The sequence below is a fragment of the Schistosoma haematobium genome, chromosome 2 (genome assembly GCF_000699445.3).
Source record: "Schistosoma haematobium chromosome 2, whole genome shotgun sequence".
Classification (NCBI taxonomy): domain Eukaryota; kingdom Metazoa; phylum Platyhelminthes; class Trematoda; order Strigeidida; family Schistosomatidae; genus Schistosoma; species Schistosoma haematobium.
Window position 1 is genome coordinate 2,530,547 of NC_067197.1, and position 24,365 is coordinate 2,554,911.

The following is a 24,365-nucleotide window of genomic DNA, read 5'->3' on the forward strand; positions in this document are numbered from 1 at the left end:
GTTGTAAATATGCTGCTCTTGCTTTGCCGATCCGCGCCTTCACATCTGCATCAGATGCACCCTGTTCATCAATGATGCTGCCCAAATATGTAAAGGTTTGTACATCTTCCAAATCTTCTCCGTCAATTGTGATTGGATTGGTGCATTCTGTGTTGTATCGGAGAATCCTGCTTTTCCCATTGTGTATGTTGAGACCTGTTGCTGCTGAGGCTGCTGCCACACTGTTTGTCTTCTCCTGCATCTGTTGTTGCGTTTGGGATAGAAGGGCCAGATCGTCTGCGAAACCTAGATCATCCAACTGCATCTTAGATGTCCATTGTATCCCGCGCTTTCCTTCAGACGTTGACGTCTTCATGATCCAGTCGATCACCAGGAGAAAGAGAAAGGGTGAGAGTAAGCAACCTTGCCTAACACCGGTCTTCACTTTGAACGACTTTGTCAACTATCCTCCATGCACGATTCATTTATAATATATTGAATAGTAATTAAACTTTAATAGTCTATCTTATATATAGGAATGATTTACAATAATAAATGGTAACTTCCCTACGAATCTATGTCAGTAATAAGCTCTTCCATGTTCAGAATAGGTTCTTCTGTTTTGAATACAATGACCACAAGAAATCCATCTACACGACTAAGTTTTATCTCGATAGAACAATGAGAAGACGGAGTTGATCTGAAAAATGTGATGTATTAACACTATACATTTTGAACAATCTGGTTCATCGATAGCAAAACATATAATTGAGACGGCGCACAAAATTAACATTAATACAGCATTTAGAATGTTGTATAGAAAGTGTCAAGGACGAATTCTCAAGTTTATTGAAGCCTTACCTATTCGTAAAGTTAGACCCCTCCTATGCCTAGAGAAGCAATTTGTCGTAACCTTGAATTTACCTTGGTAATCCTTAAGTCATTCTATGGCCTAGGATAACGAGACAATTTCTTATTCTTTCTCTTCCCTTAGTTATTTTACTTGAACTTTCATTTAATTGACCTTTATTAATTTTCATATAAAAATGCCTTGATAAGTATATCTGTGTGATCAGATTGTTCGAAATGTATACCCGCAAATACATCCCATTTTTCAGATCAACTCCATCTTCTCATTGTTCTATCGAAATTTATAAAAGGGACTAATTGCTTCAAGTTTTATCCTTCTTACAGGGTAGTGAACAAGAACGAAAGTGGCGACGGTTGAATGTACGTGTTCATACCCTTACAAAGCATTTCACTAAAATTAGAGAACCATACATTACATAGTTAATTTGCAAAATATCAATCCATCGTATCAAATTTGACTGTTCCTTCTGTAAATATCAGTCCATTGTCTCAGATTTTATTGTTCATGCATTTTCCTACCAATTTCGTATCGCTTCTGTTCTTTCCTTATGGATCTTCTACTGAAATACATTCTATGCCTGATCACCGTTATATACTACTTATGTGGATATAAGTAACCCACACCTCACTCATCCCTTCTTTAAAACATTCATTCTTGTGATGGTTCTGCTCGCCGTGCCACTTTCTTCTTCTTTAAAATCTGTGTCACACCCTCCGTCAAAATGTCGAGTCTGAGGCACGCTGACCTCCATAGTTCCGTCGACCTGCAGGAGCACCATCATCTGATATCCTCCCGGAATCAGTTTACAACTACTTTAGCATTTTATCCAACGTTTAAGTATGAACTGTACTAAGGTGATCTATGTAATATCAATGGCAGTTAATGACTTCATGTTGATATCCCAATATATCTGTAGGCTTTCCAGGTGTCAATATGCACGATTATGTTTGGATGAACATAATTTTTGATTATAGGAATAAGGATAAATCTCTTACCCTATTCCACTTTTTAAAATAGTGGTCCAACTCACTTTCAACTTTCCTCTTTTGTAATATTTACCTTCTACAGATACTCAACTATAGTAGCTTGATTAAAATGTCTCATCAATCAACTTACAGTAAACCTTTTGTCAATATTAGACTTTGGTTTATATTCTATTTGAATAAGAGTTTGAAATATCGATATCAATCATGATTGTTTCGAGTAGTATAGATTGATTTAATTGAAAATTCCTCAGAGAATTAATATATTATATATATATACACATTCGGGCTCGTGAGCACCTACCCGTATGGTTAAGCAAAGGTGTTGTCAAAACTGTTGACAGCTCCATCTTAGACCATTTAGTCCAAACAGGACATACAGACAACATGGAGCAATCTTTTGCAATAGTCTATCGTGTCAACAGCAGTCTACCTTATTCCGTCAGACTGAGAATCCTACAGACGGCTGAAGCAATGGCTATTCGAATCAAAAAGCTAGAGCTTTGTATTCAAAAAAAGTATGTTCAGCCACTCCTTTTACCCTGGCCAACTAGCTAATAATCAATCTTATAATGGGGTGACGTAATCTGGTTGATGTTCATTTTTTAGGTCCCAAACTTATTATTATTATTACTATTATTGTCTTTACACTTGATAACCCCCATTTTTGAGGAATTTATTCAATATCCACCCCTGAATCTACTATAGTTGACCTAATTATTTTACATATTACGTAATTTCCGATTTGTAATCACAATATTCCCTCTCTCTGTAACCCCATGTTGACCATATTTATTCTGATCATGATTTATCTCACAATTTCATTTCGCTTAGAAACTGATTCAAGTGAACACTACTTTATATTAGTCAGCTCCAACATTAACGATTTTATTTTATATAATAAACAACAATTCCTGATTCACATATTCACAATTTCCAAATGATCATGTACTCTGTGCCTTAAATCTGGCCAATTTTATGGATTATTAATCTGAATTTATAATTTCACAGATTAAAATCATGAGCCAGTTGAAGCTAGACCACCATTGAAAACCTGGATGCACTGGACGGCCGTTTCGTTCTAGTACGGGACTCTTCAGCAGTGCGCATTCACGAACCCGCCCCCCCCCGACGGGATTCGAACCCAGGACCTACTGGCTTCGCGCGCAAGCACTTAACCATTGGACCACTGAGCCGGCTGGCATCCAACGGTGTTAATGCCTAACTTCAACCAATCCATGAAGTTGCGCCATCGAATACCAATGTCTTCAGTGAGCTGATATCTCACAACAGACCTGGTTGAACTCCACTGGTGACGGCTTCTCACTAGAACTCCAGGAGGTTCTCCTGAAGTCAGTCACTAGTGAGCAGTTGATTATTATCAGAATGAGTTTTGTGGAGATTTTAGTAAATTTCACAGATTGAAATCATGAGTCAGTTGAAGCTTATAATTGTAGAACCTGATGAGAAATTCATTGAAAAGAATATTCTTCATTCATACAATTGTGTTTTTAATATATTAATTCATTGAGTATCAGTTGATCACAACTATAGTGTGTGCTACTTATGTCGACTATAAGTAGTATGTAATGCCATTCAGGAATAGAATGCCTAGTGGCAGAAGGTTAAGAAGATCAAAGAAAAGAGAACGAGAATAGAGAATGATTGATGTAGAAACGAAGGGACAATGAAAATTTTGCAAATGAAGTATTAGAGTATGATTTCTCTATTTTACCAAACAACTCTGTAATTTTATGCTGAATTTATCGACTGTCTTCACCCGTGTTGTCGTTCACTAAACAACAACAGAGTAAATTATGAAAATGTGAAGTAAAATGAACTGGAATTCATTACGAATACAATAACACCTTAAAACATGTTTCTTTTATATTTATTTCGGCGAGATTATAATTTATGAACGAACCAATCAGGTGTTAGATAGCAGGTCTCGAATTTTGAAGCGAAACTCACTTATCCATTTAGGTAAATAGAGTTTTATCAGGAGGGGTTTTGTGGAGATTTTAGAAATTTCACTAGTTGAAACCATGAGTCAATTGAAGCTAGACCATCATGGAAAACCTGGAAGCACTGGACGGTCGTTTCGTCCTAGTATGGAACTCCTCCGAAGTATGCATTTACGATCCCGCCTCCCGCGAGACTGATAGATCCTGGGTTCGCATCTCGCGGGCAGCGGGATCATGGATGCGCACTTCTGAGGAGTTCCATACTAGGACGAAACTAACGTCCAGTGCATCTAGGTTTTCGATGGTGGTCTAACTTCAATTGACTCATGATTTCAATTATTGAAATAGAATTTTGGCTCTTGTAAAAACGCACAATAGTACAAATATTGATTCATAGTGAATTCACATGAGAAACTTATGGTATATTTTCAGTATTGGGATTTGTTCGACTAGTCAGGATACTCAAGCGTAAGTCTCTATTGAACGTACAATCATCAAATTCAATAGTTGGAAAGTTTTAAATTTGAATGTTTAGATATGGATTGTTCATTTTAACATAAATTATTTTGTTTCAAGTAATACTGTTGTCTTTTTGATCATTATTTTGACTTATAGCAAACTGGTTTGGCGGCACAGTGTCATCATCAACCTGGCAGACGAGCATCATTGATTGAATTGCAATTAGTTCACAAAGATGTGTACACAGTTTTATTTGGCAGTAATCCAGCAAGCAGATGTCGGATTGATCCAACTCTTTTAGCCACAGTACGTTTATGTAGGCTAGCCTGTGGCGGAGTTGGTGTAGATTCTGATACAGCTTGGCATACTGCTGGACATACAGCTCATGCAGCGAGACTGGCAGCTGGTTGTGTTGTTGATTTGGCATGTCGTGTAATGCTTGGTCAATGTCCCAATGGTTTTGCTTTAGTAAGACCACCCGGACACCATGCAGAACCAGGTCAAGCTATGGGATTTTGTTATTTCAACTCAGTGGCAATTGCTGCTAAACGAGCTCAATTCCTTGGTTCAACAGCACTAGATACTGAAAGAAGCTCTGTAATTTCTTCTTTAGCAACCACCTTGTTTGATCAATCAACTTTTCTCCCATACACTATGGAATCCGCACTCAAACCACGAATTTTAATAGTAGACTGGGATATTCATCATGGAAACGGAACTCAAACAGTATTTTACACAGATCCAACTGTATTGTACATATCACTTCACAGACATGATGAAGGGGGATTTTTCCCCGGTACTGGATCACCTGAAGAGATAGGCTCTGGTCCTGGTGAGGGATTTACTATTAATATTGCTTGGCCATCAGGAATAGTTATGTCTGATGCCGAGTATTTAGCAGCATTTCGTTTGATTATTCTACCCGTCGCCTGTGAATTTCAACCTAGTCTTGTTTTAATTTCCGCTGGTTTCGACGCCGCTCCCGGTCATTCAGCTAATCTCGGTGGTTATTCAGTAAGTCCAGCTGCTTTTGGTTGGATGACACGTCTATTATCAATTGATCGTATTGCTAATTCCAAAGTAGTGTTATCCCTAGAAGGTGGTTATGATATGAACAGTCTTTGTGATTGTACCGAAGCTTGTGTACGAGCATTACTTAGATCAGCAGCTGAAATAAATGAAAGAAATTCAATACCTATCAATGTTCCAGATTTAATTCCTTTAAAACAATCCGAATTAGATCGAGTCCCACATCCTTTAGCAATACAAACTTTATTAAAAGTTGCACAATTACATTCTGTCTATTGGACAAGTTTTTCTAATGAAATCGATACACAATATGCATCTATGCCAGCTAGTAGTTGGTTACCAACAATATTTGATCATTCAATTGAAATTAAAAATATGAATTTAACAAATGAGCAGATTTCAGTAGTATCTACAAATGATACAACAATAAATGTGAATAAACGTTATTTAAAATCTTTCATTAAACAAACACCATTCACTAATGAATTGAATGAAATTACATCTGGAAATAATACAGAACATAATAATCGATATTTCAATTTTGTTATGCGACAAGCATCATCAATGGATGAAACAAATGAAAGTGAAATGAAATCAAATTCTATCATAAGAAGAAGAAGAAGATCAACCACTGGTATTACAGGATCTAATATTAATTCTATATCATCAATAGGAGATACAAATGAAACTATAACACGTATTGCATTAACACGTTTAGCTGAATTACATGTCACTTCACAACCTGAATAATAATGTATATAACATACCGGTTAATAGTTTAATGTTAAGGTTGTGATTGAACATAGAATACTACTACTACTACTACTACTACTACTACTACTACTACTACTACTACTACTACTACTACTACTACTACTACTACTACTACTACTACTACTACTACTACTACTACTACTACTACTACTACTACTACTACTACTACTACTACTACTACTACTACACCTACTACTACTACTACTACTACTACTACTACTACTACTACTACTACTACTACTACTACTACTACTACTACTACTACTACTACTCTACTACTACTACTCTACTACTACTACTACTACTACTCTACTACTACTACTACTACTACTACTACTACTACTACTACTACTACTACTACCTACTCTACTACTACTACTACTACTACTACTACTACTACTACTACTACTACTACTACTACTACTACTACTACTACTACTACTACTACTACTACTACTACTACTACTACTACTACTACTACTACTACTACTACTACTACTACTACTACTACTACTACTACTACTACTACTACTACTACTACTACTACTACTACTACTACTACTACTACTACTACTACTACTACTACTACTACTACTACTACTACTACTACTACTACTACTACTACTACTACTACTACTACTACTACTACTACTACTACTACTACTACTACTACTACTACTACTACTACTACTACTACTACTACTACTACTACTACTACTACTACTACTACTACTACTACTACTACTACTACTACTACTACTACTACTACTACTACTACTACTACTACTACTACTACTACTACTACTACTACTACTACTACTACTACTACTACTACTACTACTACTACTACTACTACTACTACTACTACTACTACTACTACTACTACTACTACTACTACTACTACTACTACTACTACTACTACTACTACTACTACTACTACTACTACTACTACTACTACTACTACTACTACTACTACTACTACTACTACTACTACTACTACTACTACTACTACTACTACTACTACTACTACTACTACTACTACTACTACTACTACTACTACTACTACTACTACTACTACTACTACTACTACTACTACTACTACTACTACTACTACTACTACTACTACTACTACTACTACTACTACTACTACTACTACTACTACTACTACTACTACTACTACTACTACTACTACTACTACTACTACTACTACTACTACTACTACTACTACTACTACTACTACTACTATGACGACGACGACGACAAGAACAACAACAAAAGATCATCCTAATAAAGCGGAAGAATGTTGTATTTGTCAAATCACAGTGAATTCAATTTAAAGTAAATCCAAACATTTTCATTTGGTAATTGGATCCTAATACAACATTCTTCCTGTTTTAATGTTTCACATCAATTTGGCGCCCAAGATTTAGATGATGTATTTGAAGTGTTTCAAAACAAAACAAAACCAAAAAAAAATGATGGAATATATTTATTTTTATGAGTATTTCTTATACTACTTATTACTTGTATATAAACAAATGAAAATGAACATTCCCTTATCTTACAGGTAAACCCATATATGTATATGTAGAACAAATTCATATTACCCGGTGCCTTAAGACATTTTGCTTTTCTTTTTTCTTTCTTGAAAAGAAAAGAAAAAGAAAAAGAAAGAGAAAAAAAGAAGAAAAGAAAGTACTACCTCTTAATATAAATCTTATTCAATATTCAATATACTTACTTAGTTACATACTACTGATAGTTCTGATAAAAGTAAAACATTTTTTCATAAACTACATGAATATGTCTGTTTTCTTTCTTTTCTTTTCTTTTCTTTTTTTGTTTTTTTTTTGTTTGTTTGTTTGTTTTTAATTGTTATTTGCACGTTCAATTTTATTTTGTTCATTTAGACAAATGGATGTTACATTATTGAATAATAGAAAAATGCCAATGAATTGTCTGTTTGATAAGTTGGTTTGTTTTGTTTTTGTTTTTCTCTTTTTTTTTTCTTTTTTTCTCAAATAATCAATTAGATCAGTTGGCTTGTTGTTGTTTAGATAAATATCGACTTAAACAAGATCGGAAATAAAGTTTTTCTGGTTAGCGTTTTTTTAGAGAGTTAGTTTTCTACGGGATGGGGACGTTAACCCCATGCCAAACCCTTCTCCTTTACACGGGCTTGGGACCGGCAGTAACTCTACAAGAGCTACAGGCGGAGTTAATCACTGAGTCCGACGTGAATCGAACACGCAACCTTCTGATCTGGAGTCAGACGCGCTACCATTGCGCCACGAGCAGATATGAAAAGGATGAATAACAACTAGAAGGAGCTGGAAAGGATTGCCCAGGACAAGGTTGAATGGAGAATGCTGGTGAGCGGCCTATGCTCTTTCACGAGGAGTAACAGGCGTAAGTAAGGAAAGTAAGGAAATAAAGTTAATTACCGATTGAGAAACATTAGAGCACAAAAAAGAACTATTTATGATTAAGGTTAGAATTCAAAGATCTTATTTACTTATTTACGTCTGTTACTTATCATGAAGGAGCATAGACCGCTCACCAGCATTCTCCATCCAACCCTTTACTAGGCAGTCCTATCCAGCTCATTCCAGTTAGTCTTCACCCTATTCATTTCTGCTTCCAAATCTTGATGTAATATGTTCTTTAGCCTTCCACTTTTCCGCTTCCCTTCAGGATTCCAAGTTAGGGCTTGCCTCAAGATGCAGTTTGACGATTTGCGTAATGTATGTCCTATCCATTTCCATCGTCTTTTCCTGATTTCCCCTTCAAGTGAAGGCTGGTTTGTTCCCTCTCACAGAAGGCTGTTGCTGATTGTATCCGACCAATGGATGTTCAGTATCTTGCGTAGACAACTATTTATAAATACTTGTACCTTCTTGATGGTGGTTGTTGTAGTTCTCCAAGTTTCAGCTCCATACAGTGGAACTGCCTTGACGTTCATACTGAAGATTCTCATTTTCGTATTGGCTTGTAGGCAGTTGTTTTGAGTTCCATATGTTCTTCAATTGTAGGAATGCGGCCCTTGCTTTGCCAATCCTCACCTTTACGTCTGCATCCAAACCTCTTTGTTGATCGATTATGCTTCCCAGGTACGTGAAAGATTCCACATCTTCCAGAGTTTTGCCATCAAGTGTGATTGGGTTAGTGTTCTCCATGTTGCATTTGAGGATCTTGTTTTTTCCTTTGTGTATGTTGAAGCCTACTGATGCACAGACTGCTGCTACACTCGTTTTCTTCATCCGCATTTGTTCATGTGTATGCGATAGGAGGGCTAGGTCGTGTGCGAAGTCCAAATCGTCTAACTGATTCTGAGCTGTCCATTGTATGCTGTGTTTTCCCCCAGATGTTGAGGTCTTCAATCTTTGAATTGTTATTTGATAATAATAATAATAATACTGAACTGTTTTGAAATACAATGACATTGAGAACGCGGACTGATAATCAATACATGTAAAGTCAAACGGAATGAACTCCTTTGTAATGAACTTTATGTTGACATAAGAATGTGATAAGAGCAAATTCCATTCTTTGATCGTTCAATGCTAATGGTGATACAAATAACGCTATCAGTCTTGTATGAAATTACTAAAACTCCTATACCTCATTCAATGTCGCTGACAGATGTATCAAGCATAACTGCGGTACACCTGTATGTAGTTCAAATTATAAGGAATCATTTGTAATCTATAGATGGTACATGGAGGATTTTCGAGAATTAATCACATGGTTATCTGCAAAAGAAGTTGTAATAGGGAAAGCAACTCATAAATCCGAAGTATTTTTTTATTATCTAATACTAGTCGGATTTGGGAACATTGGATTGAACTCATTAGAAATGCCATATGCATTTGTGGAATTCACAACGAAGTTCGAAATGAAGAAAAGGATTATACGTTTGTGCAAGTACATCCTCAGAATACGATTGACAGATAATAATCTAGTTTCATGTTGTGTCATAACCAACTGTTTAAAAAAATTGGATTTACCTAGGTCACATAAACCCCACTGACTAAAAGTTTACATTGATTAGTTTCATTACACTGATCAATAAGAATGAAGTACAAAACTTTACAACAAATGATTTCTGGAATATTCAGTGGAATATATCTTGAAGATTCATTTCATCATAATGAAATTAGGAACATTATTCCATAATTCAAATTATATTGTGGCACCCATTAAGCAAGTAACTAAGTTAACAGAGACTCATCAGTTCTAGTCATGAACAGCACTAAAGAGTAAATAAACGTTTTTTTACATATTTCACCAAGTATGTATGAAACCAACTTGATTTTTTTTTCTTGAAAACTCAACCTTATCTCCATACTCAACAACAGTTGCACCAATAGTCTTTTATTTGACTGATGATCTCTGTATAACAGATTTGTTCATCCACTACGTCAGTTCGTTAAGAAACGCTATCATGTTATCCACTTAGCTGTTGAATCCTGATAGCCACTAGCTTTTATAATGAGCTGAAGATTAAATTCATTAGTAGGTAGTAGTACATCCAGCTGACGAGTTCCGAATAGGACGAAACACACACTTCCTGGATTTCACTGCTAGCCACCATCTATCTTTGCTTATAATGCTTTTAATTTAAGGCACTATCAAGGCAATCCACACAAGATGCACATATGCCAATAATAGACTGATCAATTGCAATCGTAGACATTAATGAGAAGATTCAAAGAAACAATACAAAATGAACAGAAGCCATTCAGTTATAAATTAGTCCTTACATACGATATAATAATGAAGGTGATAGTAGTTTGGTAAAACAGTAAAGAAAATCATGATCCAAAACGTTGAAGTGTTATCCTTATTTGGAACATGAAAGTATATAGTTGTTATGATCTTAATTAATCATTGGAAACATGAATAACTGTGGAAATAACATTACATGAAGTGATGAAATAAAATGTTTAACTTGAAATGAAATGTAGCCAGAAAAAGTATGGTCACAGAAATAGGTAAGTTAATGAGTAAAAGTTTCACAGATTGCGATCATGAGTCAATTGAAGCTAGACCACCATGGAAAACCTGGAAGCACTGGACGGCCATTTCGTCCTAGTACGGGACTCCTCAACAGTGCGCATCCACGATCCCCTACCCCACGAAATTCGAACCGAGGACCTATCAGTCTCGCGCCAAGCGCTTGACTAACTAGACCACTGAGTCGGCCGGCATCCAACGGTGTTACTGTCTGACTCCAACCAATCCACGAAGTTGCGCTACCGTATACCATTGTCTTCAGTGAGCTGATATCTCACAACAGACCTGGTTGAACTCCACTTATTATTATTTTTTAAAACTAGAAACTTATGAAAATAAAAGTTTGTGTGAACAGTTTTTGATTAAAATAATCAAGATGAATAACGAACAAAACAGAGAATTCACAAACCATGAAATGAAGAAAAGGAGTGTTGATTCTGTCAATACTTTTCATTCAACTACTGAGCAGCCCGTAGATGTCTGATGCTCTGAACATATGGATACATTGTTAAGAGAAAAAAATTATTCTTGAAATGGTGATTATTTATAAACCATTTTGATAATCTATATAATATCTATGAACCACCTATGGCCTCAATAACTATCAATATTTGAAACAGGAACTAAAGGCACAATACACGTGAATCACTGTAGCTAAACAAAGATTTAATTAAATTAAACAATCGAGAGTAACTCTTTACAAATATTGGCAATTTAGAATTATGTTCACAAATAAACTTTGTAGTGTGGTGTCGAGTCACGGTTGACTATGATCACCACTGCAGGAAGACTACGTGCCAGTTAACGGATAAGATCCCCCGTAAGCCAAATATCAAAAGGCAGTTGATGGCTGTAGTAGGGAAGTATTCGTTGGTGATCTCGTGGTATCGAAAGAATACCGAAATCATGCCAAAGGAGTACAAGTGTGATTACTGAGCGTAACCGAATTCGTGCAAGGTCACAATCAAAGGAAGGAAGAATAATGGAGGAAAAATGGATATCTTTAGTACAATTAAACAAACAAGTACAGTAAAACAATCCCTGGTACAATTGGTTATATTAATAATTGTTTTCATTAAACCATTCGCGTTCTCTCGATAAAAGTAGGTCACTAAAATTTAATACTACGAATTCATGTGAAATGCAATGCTTCACACCAACACAGCATGGCAAGCGTTATGCTTAAAAATGATAGAAAATGAAACTGGTTACTGAATATTATTAGGTAATATAATGTGAAACGCAAACGTTTATCAAGATTCTCCGATACAACATAGCACTCACTAATCAAATCACGCCTGATGGAAAAGTTTGGGAGGATGTAAAAACACTTACATATCTGGGTAACATCATTGATGAACACGGTGGATGTGATGCAGATGTGAAGGCGTGGATCGACAAGGCGAGAGCAGCATATATGTGACTGAATAACAATACAAATGTCAAAACAGTTCTACTGTATAGGGCGGAAACCTGGAGAACTACGAAAGTCATTATCCAGAAGATACAGGTGCTTATTAACAGTTGCCTATGCAAAATACTTCGGATCCGTTGGCCAGACACTGTCAACAATAACCCACTGTGAGAGGGAACAAACCGGATTCCAGCGGAGGAAGAAATCAGGAAGAAGCACTGCAGGTGCATAGGATTGTAGTGTTGGTTGATATGTTAAGCCCATATATCTTATTCCAGCTTCTGGACAGACCAATTTATTCATTCTTCTTGAGTCACGTTTTGACCTTGTCAATTATTCACTTATCAACCCTGACTGTTCTTATATGAGCGTATATGTGTGTACTTCCTATCCTACTCATCACATTTATGTTGCCTATTTTTGTGTGACCATAAATATTGGTTAATCCTTGATTAAATGGATTTGGTTCACACGCCTTCTCCACTGCGCATCATTTCACTTTGCTCCCTTCGCTTCGTTTCATTCCCTGATTGCCTGGTCAAATCGATAATTCCATGAAATATACATATTCAAAATCCATTCTTGTATTTGCCTTATTTAATTCTGTTATTCACTAACACAGATTAAGTCGATAAAAATATACTAGAATAGTCAGGATGTGTATTTCAACAACAAACATTCATACGATCTAATTAGAGTGAGAACTCGGGCTGCTAAAGGACATATATTAAGGAAAGCATCCAACTACCTCACAAGACAAGCTAGCACTTGAAATCCTTAAGGCCAAAGGAAAAGAGAAAGACCAAACAACACAAAGCGCCGAGAAATGGAAACAGATATGAGAATAATGAACAAAAATTGGATAGAACTAGAAAGGAAGACCCAGGAAAGAGTGGGTTGGAGAACGTTGGTCGGTGGCCTATGCTCCATCGGGAATAACAGGCGAAAGTAAGGAAGTAAGCAAAAGTTTATCATTGGAATGAATGGAATTTCGAGAGCTGTTTATGTATGCCTTTTCAGTGTTCAACGTATATATGCTATATCAAGAAATACCAAGTATTCACTTGGTATTGTTTGGCTTGTATCTTCCCATTGAGGTTTAACACTGCAATCGATCAATCTGTTATTGGCATATGTGCATACTGTGCGTATGCCTCGATATTACCTTAATTCACAAGCTATTAGCTCAAATGCATTACATTTTACAGATAAATTCCGTTTGAAGCAAATGGTACTGGGTTCGAGTCCCAGAGTGAACATCAACAAGTTTGAGATGCAGGTACATCCAACTGACGAGTCCCAAATAGGACGAAACGCGCGTCCTGGATCCCACTGCTAGCCACTATCCATCAAATACCAAGTGTATTTCCGCCCACTTAGTGAGTGAGTGCTGTATATAAGAGCATAATTTTCACCGATGATTTCATTTAAAGCTCTAACTCCCAATTTATTTGCTTCTTTCACTTGGCACTTTGAAATGCATTAGTGCGGCGTGCTCATATAAAACATGTATGAATGACTTTACATGATTAAAATGAAACCCCCAGTGAAAAACACGCTGTTATATGCAGCACCCAGTCATGTAATAAATAGAAAACTGCTTAAAAACACCAGACATTGAAAAAGAAGGATGGCCGCATACAAAATTAACAAGGATAAAAAGAAGAAATTCGTTCACCCTTGTTTGGGAGAATAACGTTACTTCTTCGGTGACCCTTAAATACTTAAATAATAATGTTAAATCGTATGATGGATCAATATGACCGACATATACAAACTACTATCTAATCTGTTTCTTACAATTCCATGCATATTTGTATCTTCACTAATTACATTGCTTGGATTCATATCTATCCCAATTCACCGATATTACAACTCGTCTGTCTTTATATGTGTTCTCTTATTATTAATTCATTGTTAACGTTTGACATTTTCTAGTTGTGCTCACCTTATGTATGCCTGTTTTGTAACAATTTAGTTGGTTATCTATGATTTATACACTACTCACCATTTATAATAATATATATTTCTGCATGTGAAGGTACACGTCATTTTTACAGGCATGATCTATAAATTACAACATTTCTTGGTGCACAATATGCTTATAGTTGTTATAAAGTAGACTCGTAGAGCGCTTGCTGTAAACCATGATCTTGAGGAGACATGTACGTCAAGTTTGTTCCAGAAGTCAGAAGTTTCATAGCTGTGCCCTCAGAGCAAGATTCTGAAGAAGAAAAATAAAGAGAAACAGAAGAGCAGCAAGGCATATATATAAGTCATATAAAAGTAAGTCATTTATTAATCACCAAGTAGGTTTATTACAGCTACTTCTTTATGCATCAATTCAAATCCCATATTTAATTGTGTATTTTGTCTGTCCATCTAATTTTCTGAAATGTACATATCGTAAATGCAACTCGTATTCGACTATTATTCTTTATAACAATAATTTATATTCTAAAAATAATAATTACAGAATTCGCGCCAGTTTACAGGCATGATCAATTTGATATAAATAATAACATTAGACGTGCAAAACAAACGTGTGATAGAAGCAAGTTTTAAGTATATTAGTTCTGTAGTTGTTTAAGTAGTACATATATTACAGCGATCCAATGCATCAGCCGGGAATTTTTAATATTTCTTAAGTGGACAGCCTGTTGATTTATGAACGGTGTAATTAAGGTCAATTCGTGTGCCAGATCGAAATAATGATAATTATCTACAACTAGAGAAATTAAAACGAAAACAGAGAGCACGGAACAACAAAAAAGTAATTACCAAAATGTGCCAATAAGGTCTACCTAAATGCGTGCGTCATGTGACACAGTGATATACTGTCAATGTTATTCGAATTAGTTAAACTTTCTGGGGACGGTGTTAACATATTGACAACAAGTGGGTGGTTTTACTAAGGGAATTCACTAATAAAGATGGCTAAACATTTAAAGTTCCTATAATACTACTTGTGGAATGAGATACACTTACAGGTGCTAGACCATTCAATGTGATGATGCCACAGGTATTCAGTGTTTGACAACGCTTCTACCAGTAACACCTTCTAATATATTTCGTTCCCACCCAGAGAAATCAAAAGACAGAGTCGAGGAGATCGGAAGAGTATATTTGGCGATGACCAATATATCGGAATTCTCTGATCTAATCTGGCTAGCGATTGCGGTTGATGTTGAGCACGGCGTTACCACACGTGATCTGGTGCAGATCCCTGACCGAGCGCCTTCAGCTAGGTGAGTCCACTAAAACATATGGTCAGCATCCAATGTCGAAAACTTAGTGCTATTTATTTTGGGGATTTATTTACCGCTACATATCACTCCCCCCCTAGTGGGGCAGTGACGACCCTAAGACGTGGCCAGCCAGAAGTTTAAACCCAACGAGTTTGTCGTTGGTAAACACTCTTCTGATAGCTTACTAAATTTAGCAGCGTCTGGTCGTCTTTCCTTACTATATGAGACGGAGGTACAACATAGTAAAAAAGGAAATGTACAATGAAAATTTCGGATCCTCATAAACGTCATCGTTCTTTTCCAGCCGTCCTGGAAAAGAAAAAAGAAAATGTAAGTGCATGTCGAAATACACTCGTATGTGCGTAAAAACACAATGTCGGCGGAGAAAAAATGGAAAATAAACTCATGAACACGTAATAGCATTAAAAAAATTGTTTTTTTTGTTTTGTATTTTTTTTAAAAATAGAAATAAAAATATATAAGCATATTAAAATTTTTTTTTTAAAAAAAATAATATAAAATGTCGAGATGTGCCTTACGTGCAATAGTCGTTTAAATGTTCTGGAAATCTCACCCTTCTTCCAGAACGCGTCGTTTTAAGTTTATTTTCGGATACTGTCGAAGTATCATCGTGTGTGTTGGTTGTCGGATGAGGTATTATAAGTGTCGGAGTCGTGTCGTTCGATTGTACCAAAGGAAAATCCACGTAGATAGGATTTCCTTCTAACTACGCTGCTTTTAAGCAATCGATGCTGATGGTATCGTTGGTTCCGTTCTTATCGACTATATAGTACTTAGATTCACGTTGAAGAACTTTGAAGGGTCCTTCGTATGCTGATTCGAATGGTCGTCGATGCGAGTCTCGACGAATGAAAACGTGTGTACTATATCGTAAGTCAGGTTGAACGAAAACATCAGTTGATTGAGGTCGAGTGGAAGCAGGTTTAACTGAACGCATTGCGTTTGTAAGCCTGTTCGTGTAGGAGGTTAGATCCATGTTCATTGAAGATGATGAAGGATCCACGAATTCTCCTGGAAGTCGAAGTGTCGTACCATAAACGAGTTGAGACGCAGTGTATCCAATGTCAGCTTTCACTGCATTGCGGATACCTAGTAAGACGAGTGGAAGAGCGTCGGTCCACTGTGAAACGTTTGCAGCTGATAGCGAAGCTTTCAGTTGTCGGTGAAAACGTTCTACCAACCCGTTTGCTTGTGGATGGTAGGCGGTCGTTCGGAAGCGAGTGATTCCTAAAAGTGTGGTCAGACGACGGAAAAGATCGGATTCAAACTGACGTCCGCGGTCTGTAGTGATGGTTGAAGGGCAACCGAAGTTTGCTACCCATCGTTCGACGAAGGTGCGGGCCACTGTTTCAGCAGTGATGTCCTTGATAGGTACTGCTTCTGGCCATCGAGTGAAACGGCCTACGCAGGTTAAGAGATAAGAGTATCCATTTGAATCTGGTAAAGGTCCTACCAAATCCAGATGAACATGGTCGAAACGAGCATCGGGAGTTTTAAACGAGCCTAAGGGACATTTATTGTGTCTGATAACCTTAGATTTTTGGCAGCTTACACAGGAGCGTGCCCACTCCCTCACGTCTTTATTCATTCCAGGCCAGCAAAACCTTTCTGCTATAAGCTTGATGGTTGCACGAACACCTGGATGCGAACGTTTGTGCAATGTGTTGAAGACATTGCGTCGATAGTGTTTCGGTACGATTGGGCGATCCCTACCTGTAGATGTGTCACAAAGTAAGGTTTCCTTACCTGTTCCCATCTGTTTGATGCGTAGTTTAAGTGTTGTGGACGATAACTCGTGCTGAAGATCACTGTCTTCTTTTTGAAGCTCGGCGAGTTTAAGAAGGTCGATTCCTTGGAAACTGTTCAAGGAAGTTATACGAGATAAAGCGTCTGCAACTACATTGTTTGCTCCAGAGATGTGTTGAATGTCTGAAGTAAACTGCGAAATGTAGTCCAGTTGTCGAGACTCGCAGATAGAGTACTTGTCAGAAGGAGAGCTTAACGAGAAAGTGAGCGGTTTATGGTCCGTGAATAGAGTGAATTCACGGCCTTCGATATAGTGTTGGAAATGCCGTACAGCACAATACATAGCTAGGAGTTCCCTACCGAATGTGCTGTACCTCGATTCGGTGTCTAGCAACCTTCTAGAGAAAAAGGCCAAGGGTTGCCAGGAGTTGTTAACCCATTGTTGTAAGACTCCTCCGATTGCTGAGTCGGATGCGTCTACTGCGATGCTAATGGGTGCTCGGGTGTCCTGATGTGCGAGCATTGTTGCTTTAGTTCGTGCCATTCCGAAACATTTTCAGAGGAGCAATATGCATCGATGCAGCGGACAAACAATGGGAGTGATTTTATCGTACGGATATATTATAGTAGGTTATTCCAGAGTCTAAAAAATTTACGGTGAAGTAATTCATACAAAGAGATGATTTAGAATGAGTTTGTTTCACTAGTGCCAAGGAATTACGGATGTAAAAATGAGAGGTTTCTGCATACTGAATCGCGTGATCGGATGTAAACGATAGTTTGTGAAGTAGTTTGAAGAAAAAGATAAGATTTAGTTTGAGTCTCCTCTTACACAAAGGGTCTAGCCCATGTTTATTACATCTACAATTGTACGTTAAGGTACAATCAGCTCCAAGAATACGAAGTGTAAATCGTCTCTGTACTGATTCCAACCTTAATTTATCATTTACGCGCGCACTGCTAAGAAGAGAGGTGTAATATTCTAGAAGAGGTCAAGAAAAAACTTTTTACATTAAAATACGTAACTCACTGTTGTAAAGGTTTCGAGTGATGTAACCTATTAGATATTGAGACTTAGAAGTCTGTTTTAGTATCTGTTCTGTAAACGACAAGTCTCGGGAGTATGTAAGTCCTACGTATGTAACCTAGATAACACTTTTCCATTTATGGTAATGGGGTGATAGTGCCTTTATTTCTTGTTTCAGATCAGCATGCTTTGATAAAGAGCTAGCAAGTGATTCAACTTTAGAACGCATGCCGTTTAGGTGCTTAAAGATAGTATTTAATTCACTCTTATTATTATCGATACTTTTTGATCTAGAGGTGGGATTCATTATTAAGTTAGAGACAGATTCATCCAGCAGCAGGTGTGGTGTAAGACCATTCCCAACATTATCAGCTTCAAAAGCAGTAGCAGAGCATGGGGAATAAGTAATAACAGAACTGTTATTATCTAAAGTATTAGGGCTTTTCCGGGCTCGTTTTTTTACAGTCGACCCATATCACTTTAAGTATAAATTCTAAAGCTATTTATGAGTTGTAAGCTAGGATTCAACAATATTCAGATAATATAAATTATATACCGTGGTAGAATATATTCGTAGTATCTTACCAGATGACTCTAAAGGAGTTCAGGTCCGAAAACTGGTTGGAACAGGCAAGAGGACCGAGGACAATGTTGAACCTCGACTATGCAGACTCCTTAAGGTAATCATAGGATCGGAGAAGCAACGGGATCTCCTGTTGAGTAGCGCTCGTTGTCACGACAATTCCGACATCCGAGTTAGACCTGATATGTCTCTCGAAGATAGAATAAAAAGTAAGAAAGCATAAGCTGAACCAGAAACCCGTCGGGAAAACGGTGAGGAAAATCTCCTGCTAGTGGGTTTTCGGATAGTCAGGTCTTGGAAGCAAATGCTACAAGGCCTGTGTGGATAGCTCGTTCTACTTAGGAGCTTTATATGCCAACGCTCGTAGTCTAAAAAATAAGTTCTATGGACTAGAAGCATCAGTGAACAGATTAAAGCCACTCATCGCGGCAGTAACAGAAACTTGGTTAGTCTATGACTTAGACATTACACCAGAATTATTCGGATACCATTACTTCAGGAGTGATAGACACAAATGTAGAAAAGGAGGTGTTGTCCTGTTATATATAGCCAATAGCATAAATATCCGCCCCTCTGCTAGCGAATCCCATGATAGCGGTACTTGTGAAGTCATTAGCTGTAAATTGGCTATCGGATGTAGTACATTTATGCTTGGTGTCATCTATCGCAGCCCGATCTGCTTAACTGATGACTTCACTTTAGAGCACATTCATCTTTGGAGTGCAAATACCAAATACTTGATAATAGGAGACTTTAATGCACCTGATATTAGTTGGACTGAGATAACCACGGAAGGATGTAGAAACTCCTTTGATAGTAGGTTCCCAGTAACAACAAATGCAGGAGAAGACGAACAGTGAGGCAGCAGCCTCAGCAGCAGTAGGTCTCAATCTACACAAAGGGAAAAGCAAGACTCTCCGACACAACACAACATGCAACAATCCAATCACAATTGACGGGGAAGATTTGGAAGATGTAAACACGTTTACGTATTTGGGCAGCATCATTGATGAACACGGTGGATCTGATGCAGATGTGAGGGCGCGGATCGGTAAAGCAAGAGCAGCATATTTACAAGTAAGAACATCTGGAACTCAAAGCAACTGTCAACCAACACCAAGGTCAGGATTTTCAATACAAATGTCAAGGTAGTTCTACTGAATGGGGCAGAAACCTGGAGAACTACGAAAGCCATCATCCAGGAAATACAGGTGTTTATTAACAATTGTCTACACAAAGTACTTCGGATGCTCTAGTCAGACACTATTAGCAACAACCTACTGTGGGAGAGAACAAACCAGATCCCAGTGGAGGAAGAAATCATGAAGAAGCGCTGGAAGTGGATAGGACACACATTGAGGATAGCACCCAACTGCATCACAAGACAAGCCCTCACATGGAATCCTCAAGGCCAAAGGAGGAGAAGAGGAAGATCAAAGAACACATTACGCCGAGAAATGGAAATAGACATGAGAAAAATGAACAGGAATTGGATGGAACTAGAAAAGAAGGCGGAGGACAGAGCGGGTTGGAGAATGCTGGTCAGCGGCCTATGCTCGATTGGTAGTAACAGGCGTAAGTAAGTAAGTAAGTCCTAGTAACAATAAAGGAGCATGCACTAGTGCAGCATGTATCCAAACCCACACGTTTTGGTACAAACCAAGATTCTTCTCTGTTGGACTCGGTAATCACTCATGACACTGAGGATATTGTCGGCCTAACTATTCTTCCACTGTTAGTTAACAGCGATCGCGCTGTTTTGTCATTGATGCTTAGAACTAGGGACATGTTATACGATCAGGTTACAGCCCGCCCAAATGTATGGAAAGCTAACATATCAGCCATTCGGGAAGATTGGTTTGTAGATACTAGCTTATCAGTTGAAGAAGCATGGTCTGTATTTAAAGGTAAGTTTAGTTTAGTCACGTTCTCGTTCATACCATACTTGGTACCGCGAAGACCGAATAACAGTCCACCATAGATAACTAAAACAGTCAGGAAACATCATAGAAAAAGGAAGAAGCACCGGAATATGTTCATCTCTACTAGCTTAGAATAATACAGATCCATTTATTGTAGGATTAGGAATGCCTGTTAAGCGTTAGTAATTAATACTAGACGATCATATGAAAAACGATTGGGAGGGATTCTAGATATAGTCCGAAACGGATATTCTCGTATTGAAAAAGGCGAACACAGAGAGGAGATGGAATTCCATTACTTTTGATACAAGAAAATCCGTCTATATTGGCAGAAAATGATGCCGAAAAGGCTGAAGTTTTATCGGGATATTTCACTAAAGTGTTTTCTATCGGTAGTGAGGACGACCAACGATTCATTGTGACTGCGATGGCTTGCTGATGGGCCCTGTAGTCGTAGAGAAAGGTACCTTTTGAGGCTACTTCAGCATCTCAAACCTGATAAGTCCAGTGGTCCTGATGATATTCATCCTAGGATTATGAAAGCTCTAGCAGATGTAATTGGTGAACCATTAGTGATACACTAAGTCACGAAACGTCAGAAAATCTAATTTTCTACTCATTGGGATATTACAAATATATTGTTTAGTTATCATTAGTGATACCGTTTGACATGTCTCTAAGGCAGTCCAGACTGCTTAGAGGCTGGAAAGACACTATAATAAGTCCGGTGTTTAAGACTTGGAGTAGGGATTTAGTTAGTAACTATAGACTCGTTAGCTTGACTAGTGCGGTTGTAAAGCTGACGGAAAAAATCACTGGGATATCTGTTATAAACTATGTTGAAGGGCATAATCTTTTCTTCACGGAACAACATGGTTTTCGGAGAGGCCTATCATGCTTGACAAATTTCATTGCAACAGAAGACTGGGCTGCTGCAAAAGATCAGAGTATCCCTGTGAATGTGATCTTCATAGGTCTAAGTAAATCATTTGATAAAGTCTCCCACTCTGGTCTTAAATTCAAACTGGAACATTTTGGAATCCATTATACAGTCGTAGATTGGATAAGTAACTTTCTCCATGACAGGAGACAAAGGGTAAGAGTAAATGGGGCTCTCTCCTCGTGGGTACCTGTAAAAAGTGAAGTTCCCCAAGGTACAATCCTATGTCCTCTTCTCTTTTTACTTTATGTAAAGGAATTAGCAACTATAGCGAAATCATCCGTCCTACTCTTCGCTGATGAAATAAAGATTTGGAGACCCATACACAGTATGTCGGATAAAATAGTATTACAGGACGATCTTAGCTCATTGGTGGCATGGTTAGACAGGTGATCACTAGAAGTAAATCCTAATAAGAGTGTAATGATGCAAATAAATAACTATGATGAATCTTGTCACTACACAATATGTGGATTCGTGTTACCCAAAGTAAGAAACTATAAAAATTTAGGAGTCATATTAAGCAATGATCTCAAAACCACTAGTCACTGTTAGGCTGCTGTTGCGAAAGGCTATAGGGTATTATGGTCAATTCGTAGGTCTTTCCAGTATTTAGATGATGAGATGCTTAGACTATTGTGTCCGATTTATGTGCGACCTCATTTAGAATATGGGATTCAAGCAGCGAGTCCTTGTTTCAAATATGAAGCAGATATGCTAGAAAGAGTCCAACGACGAGGTACTAAGATGGTACAAGGTCTATCTGGCCTATCTTGTGAAGAAAGACCGAGACACCTCAACTTATTTCCCTTATCTTACCGTAGAGTACAGGGTGATTTAATATTGGCTTATCGTATACCGAACGATGACCTTGGTATGAACATGTCTTATCTTTTACTTCCGTCTAGGGTCTTCGACATTTAATGTTGACCGCATTAGTTTTAATGGACCCACCTAGCTGAAGGTACGTGGTCGTTCGTCTACACCAGACCACGAATGGATACGTCGTGCTAGTAATCGATTTTAACTACTAACCAGCTTAGACTAAACACTTTCAGTTTCAATTTGGAAACGACAGGAGACTTGATGGCCTGTGTTAGTCCAGGCATGATGGTCTCTCAGTGAATCCAACTCTCTTTTGAAAGAGTTGACGGATGGAGCCTCAACCACGTGCTGAGGTGATGAATTCCACTCGTTGATGATTCGATGGGAAGGTCGACAGTCAGCCGACAAGTAATTTGTTCTAAGCTTGTGAACATTCTGGAGTGTCCTCGTAAATTCTCTGTTTTGGAAGACAAGAAAAATGAGGGCATATCAGGTGCAAATTTATCACTAAGCAATTTGGAAACCGTAATCAAGTCGCCTCTAGTTCTGAGATATGACAACGGGAAAAGGTTCAGCTTGGCCAGTCGTGCATCATACGGAAGCTTCGCTATTCCGGGAATCAGCTTAGTTGCTGTTCCCTGAACCTTTCCCAGAACCTCACTGCCTTTTTTAAGCAGGGGCTGGCCGCTTTTATGCAGTACTCAAGTTTAGGATGTGCGAACACCATATACAAAGTCGAAAACGCCTTGGCGTCGGTATGACTAAAAGCCCTACTTATTGACCATAAGGTTCTAAAACCTTTGGCGGCTATTGCACGGCAGTGTGCAGTAGTCTTTAAGTCTTAGCTGATGATGACTCTTAAGTCATTATCTGTCTGAACGGCAGGCAGCTCAGTGTTATTCATCGTGTATGTATCTGTGACTTGATGACCGATATGCATCACAACATACTTGGAAGTATTAATCGGCAACTGCCATGTTTGAGACCATTCAGATAACTTCTTCAGGTCATTTTGAAGTTCTAAGCTATCACTCTTACATCGTATCGTTTTCCATATCTTGACATGGTCAGCATATAGCGAGACCGATGATGATAGGAGACGAGGAAGGTCATTTGCATTCAAGAGGAATAGGACTGGCCCCAAAATTGTACCATGAGGCACTCCACTAAGCACAGCTTCCCAACTAGATAACTTTGAGTTCACCCTTACTCTTTGTTAACGCTCAACTAGGAATTCTTTTATCCACATCAATAGATTGCCTCCGATTCCGATATTTCTTAGCTTATATAACAGCCGGTTGTGTGGAACTTTGCTGAAATCAACGAAGGCTACGTCTACAGGTAACTTTTGGTCCTTAAGAGCGCACCAGCTTTCACGAGCCACTAATAAGTTGATGAGACAAGAGTAACCCATTCTGAAACCGTGCTTCTTCTCCGAAAGAATCCGGTGTTCAACGAGATACTTAAACAGCTCCTTCCGAATAATCTTTTCTAGGATTTTAACGACTACATTAGTTAAGCTAACGGGTCGGTAATTCTCAGGTTTATGTTTCGTTCCTGTTTT

General features: G+C 37.9%; 2 protein-coding genes across 2 annotated transcripts; one reads left to right on the top strand and one right to left on the bottom strand.

Moving 5' to 3' along the window:
- Positions 1–490: 490 nt before the first annotated feature.
- Positions 491–6,165, top strand: HDAC9_1 (Histone deacetylase). Its single transcript, XM_051208063.1, has one exon. The coding sequence runs from the start codon at positions 4,692–4,694 to the stop codon at positions 6,033–6,035; it is 1,344 nt and encodes a 447-aa protein (XP_051067254.1). The 5' UTR covers positions 491–4,691; the 3' UTR covers positions 6,036–6,165.
- A 1,106-nt stretch (positions 6,166–7,271) lies between these two features.
- Positions 7,272–22,879, bottom strand: MS3_00000206 (uncharacterized protein). The gene is made up of 3 exons (XM_051208064.1): positions 14,498–22,879; positions 11,485–14,448; positions 7,272–7,703 (listed from the first exon to the last, which is right to left on the bottom strand). Exon 1 carries the CDS (start codon positions 18,046–18,048, stop codon positions 16,465–16,467), a length of 1,584 nt encoding a protein of 527 aa, XP_051067255.1. The 5' UTR covers positions 18,049–22,879; the 3' UTR covers positions 7,272–7,703; positions 11,485–14,448; positions 14,498–16,464.
- Positions 22,880–24,365: the final 1,486 nt, after the last annotated feature.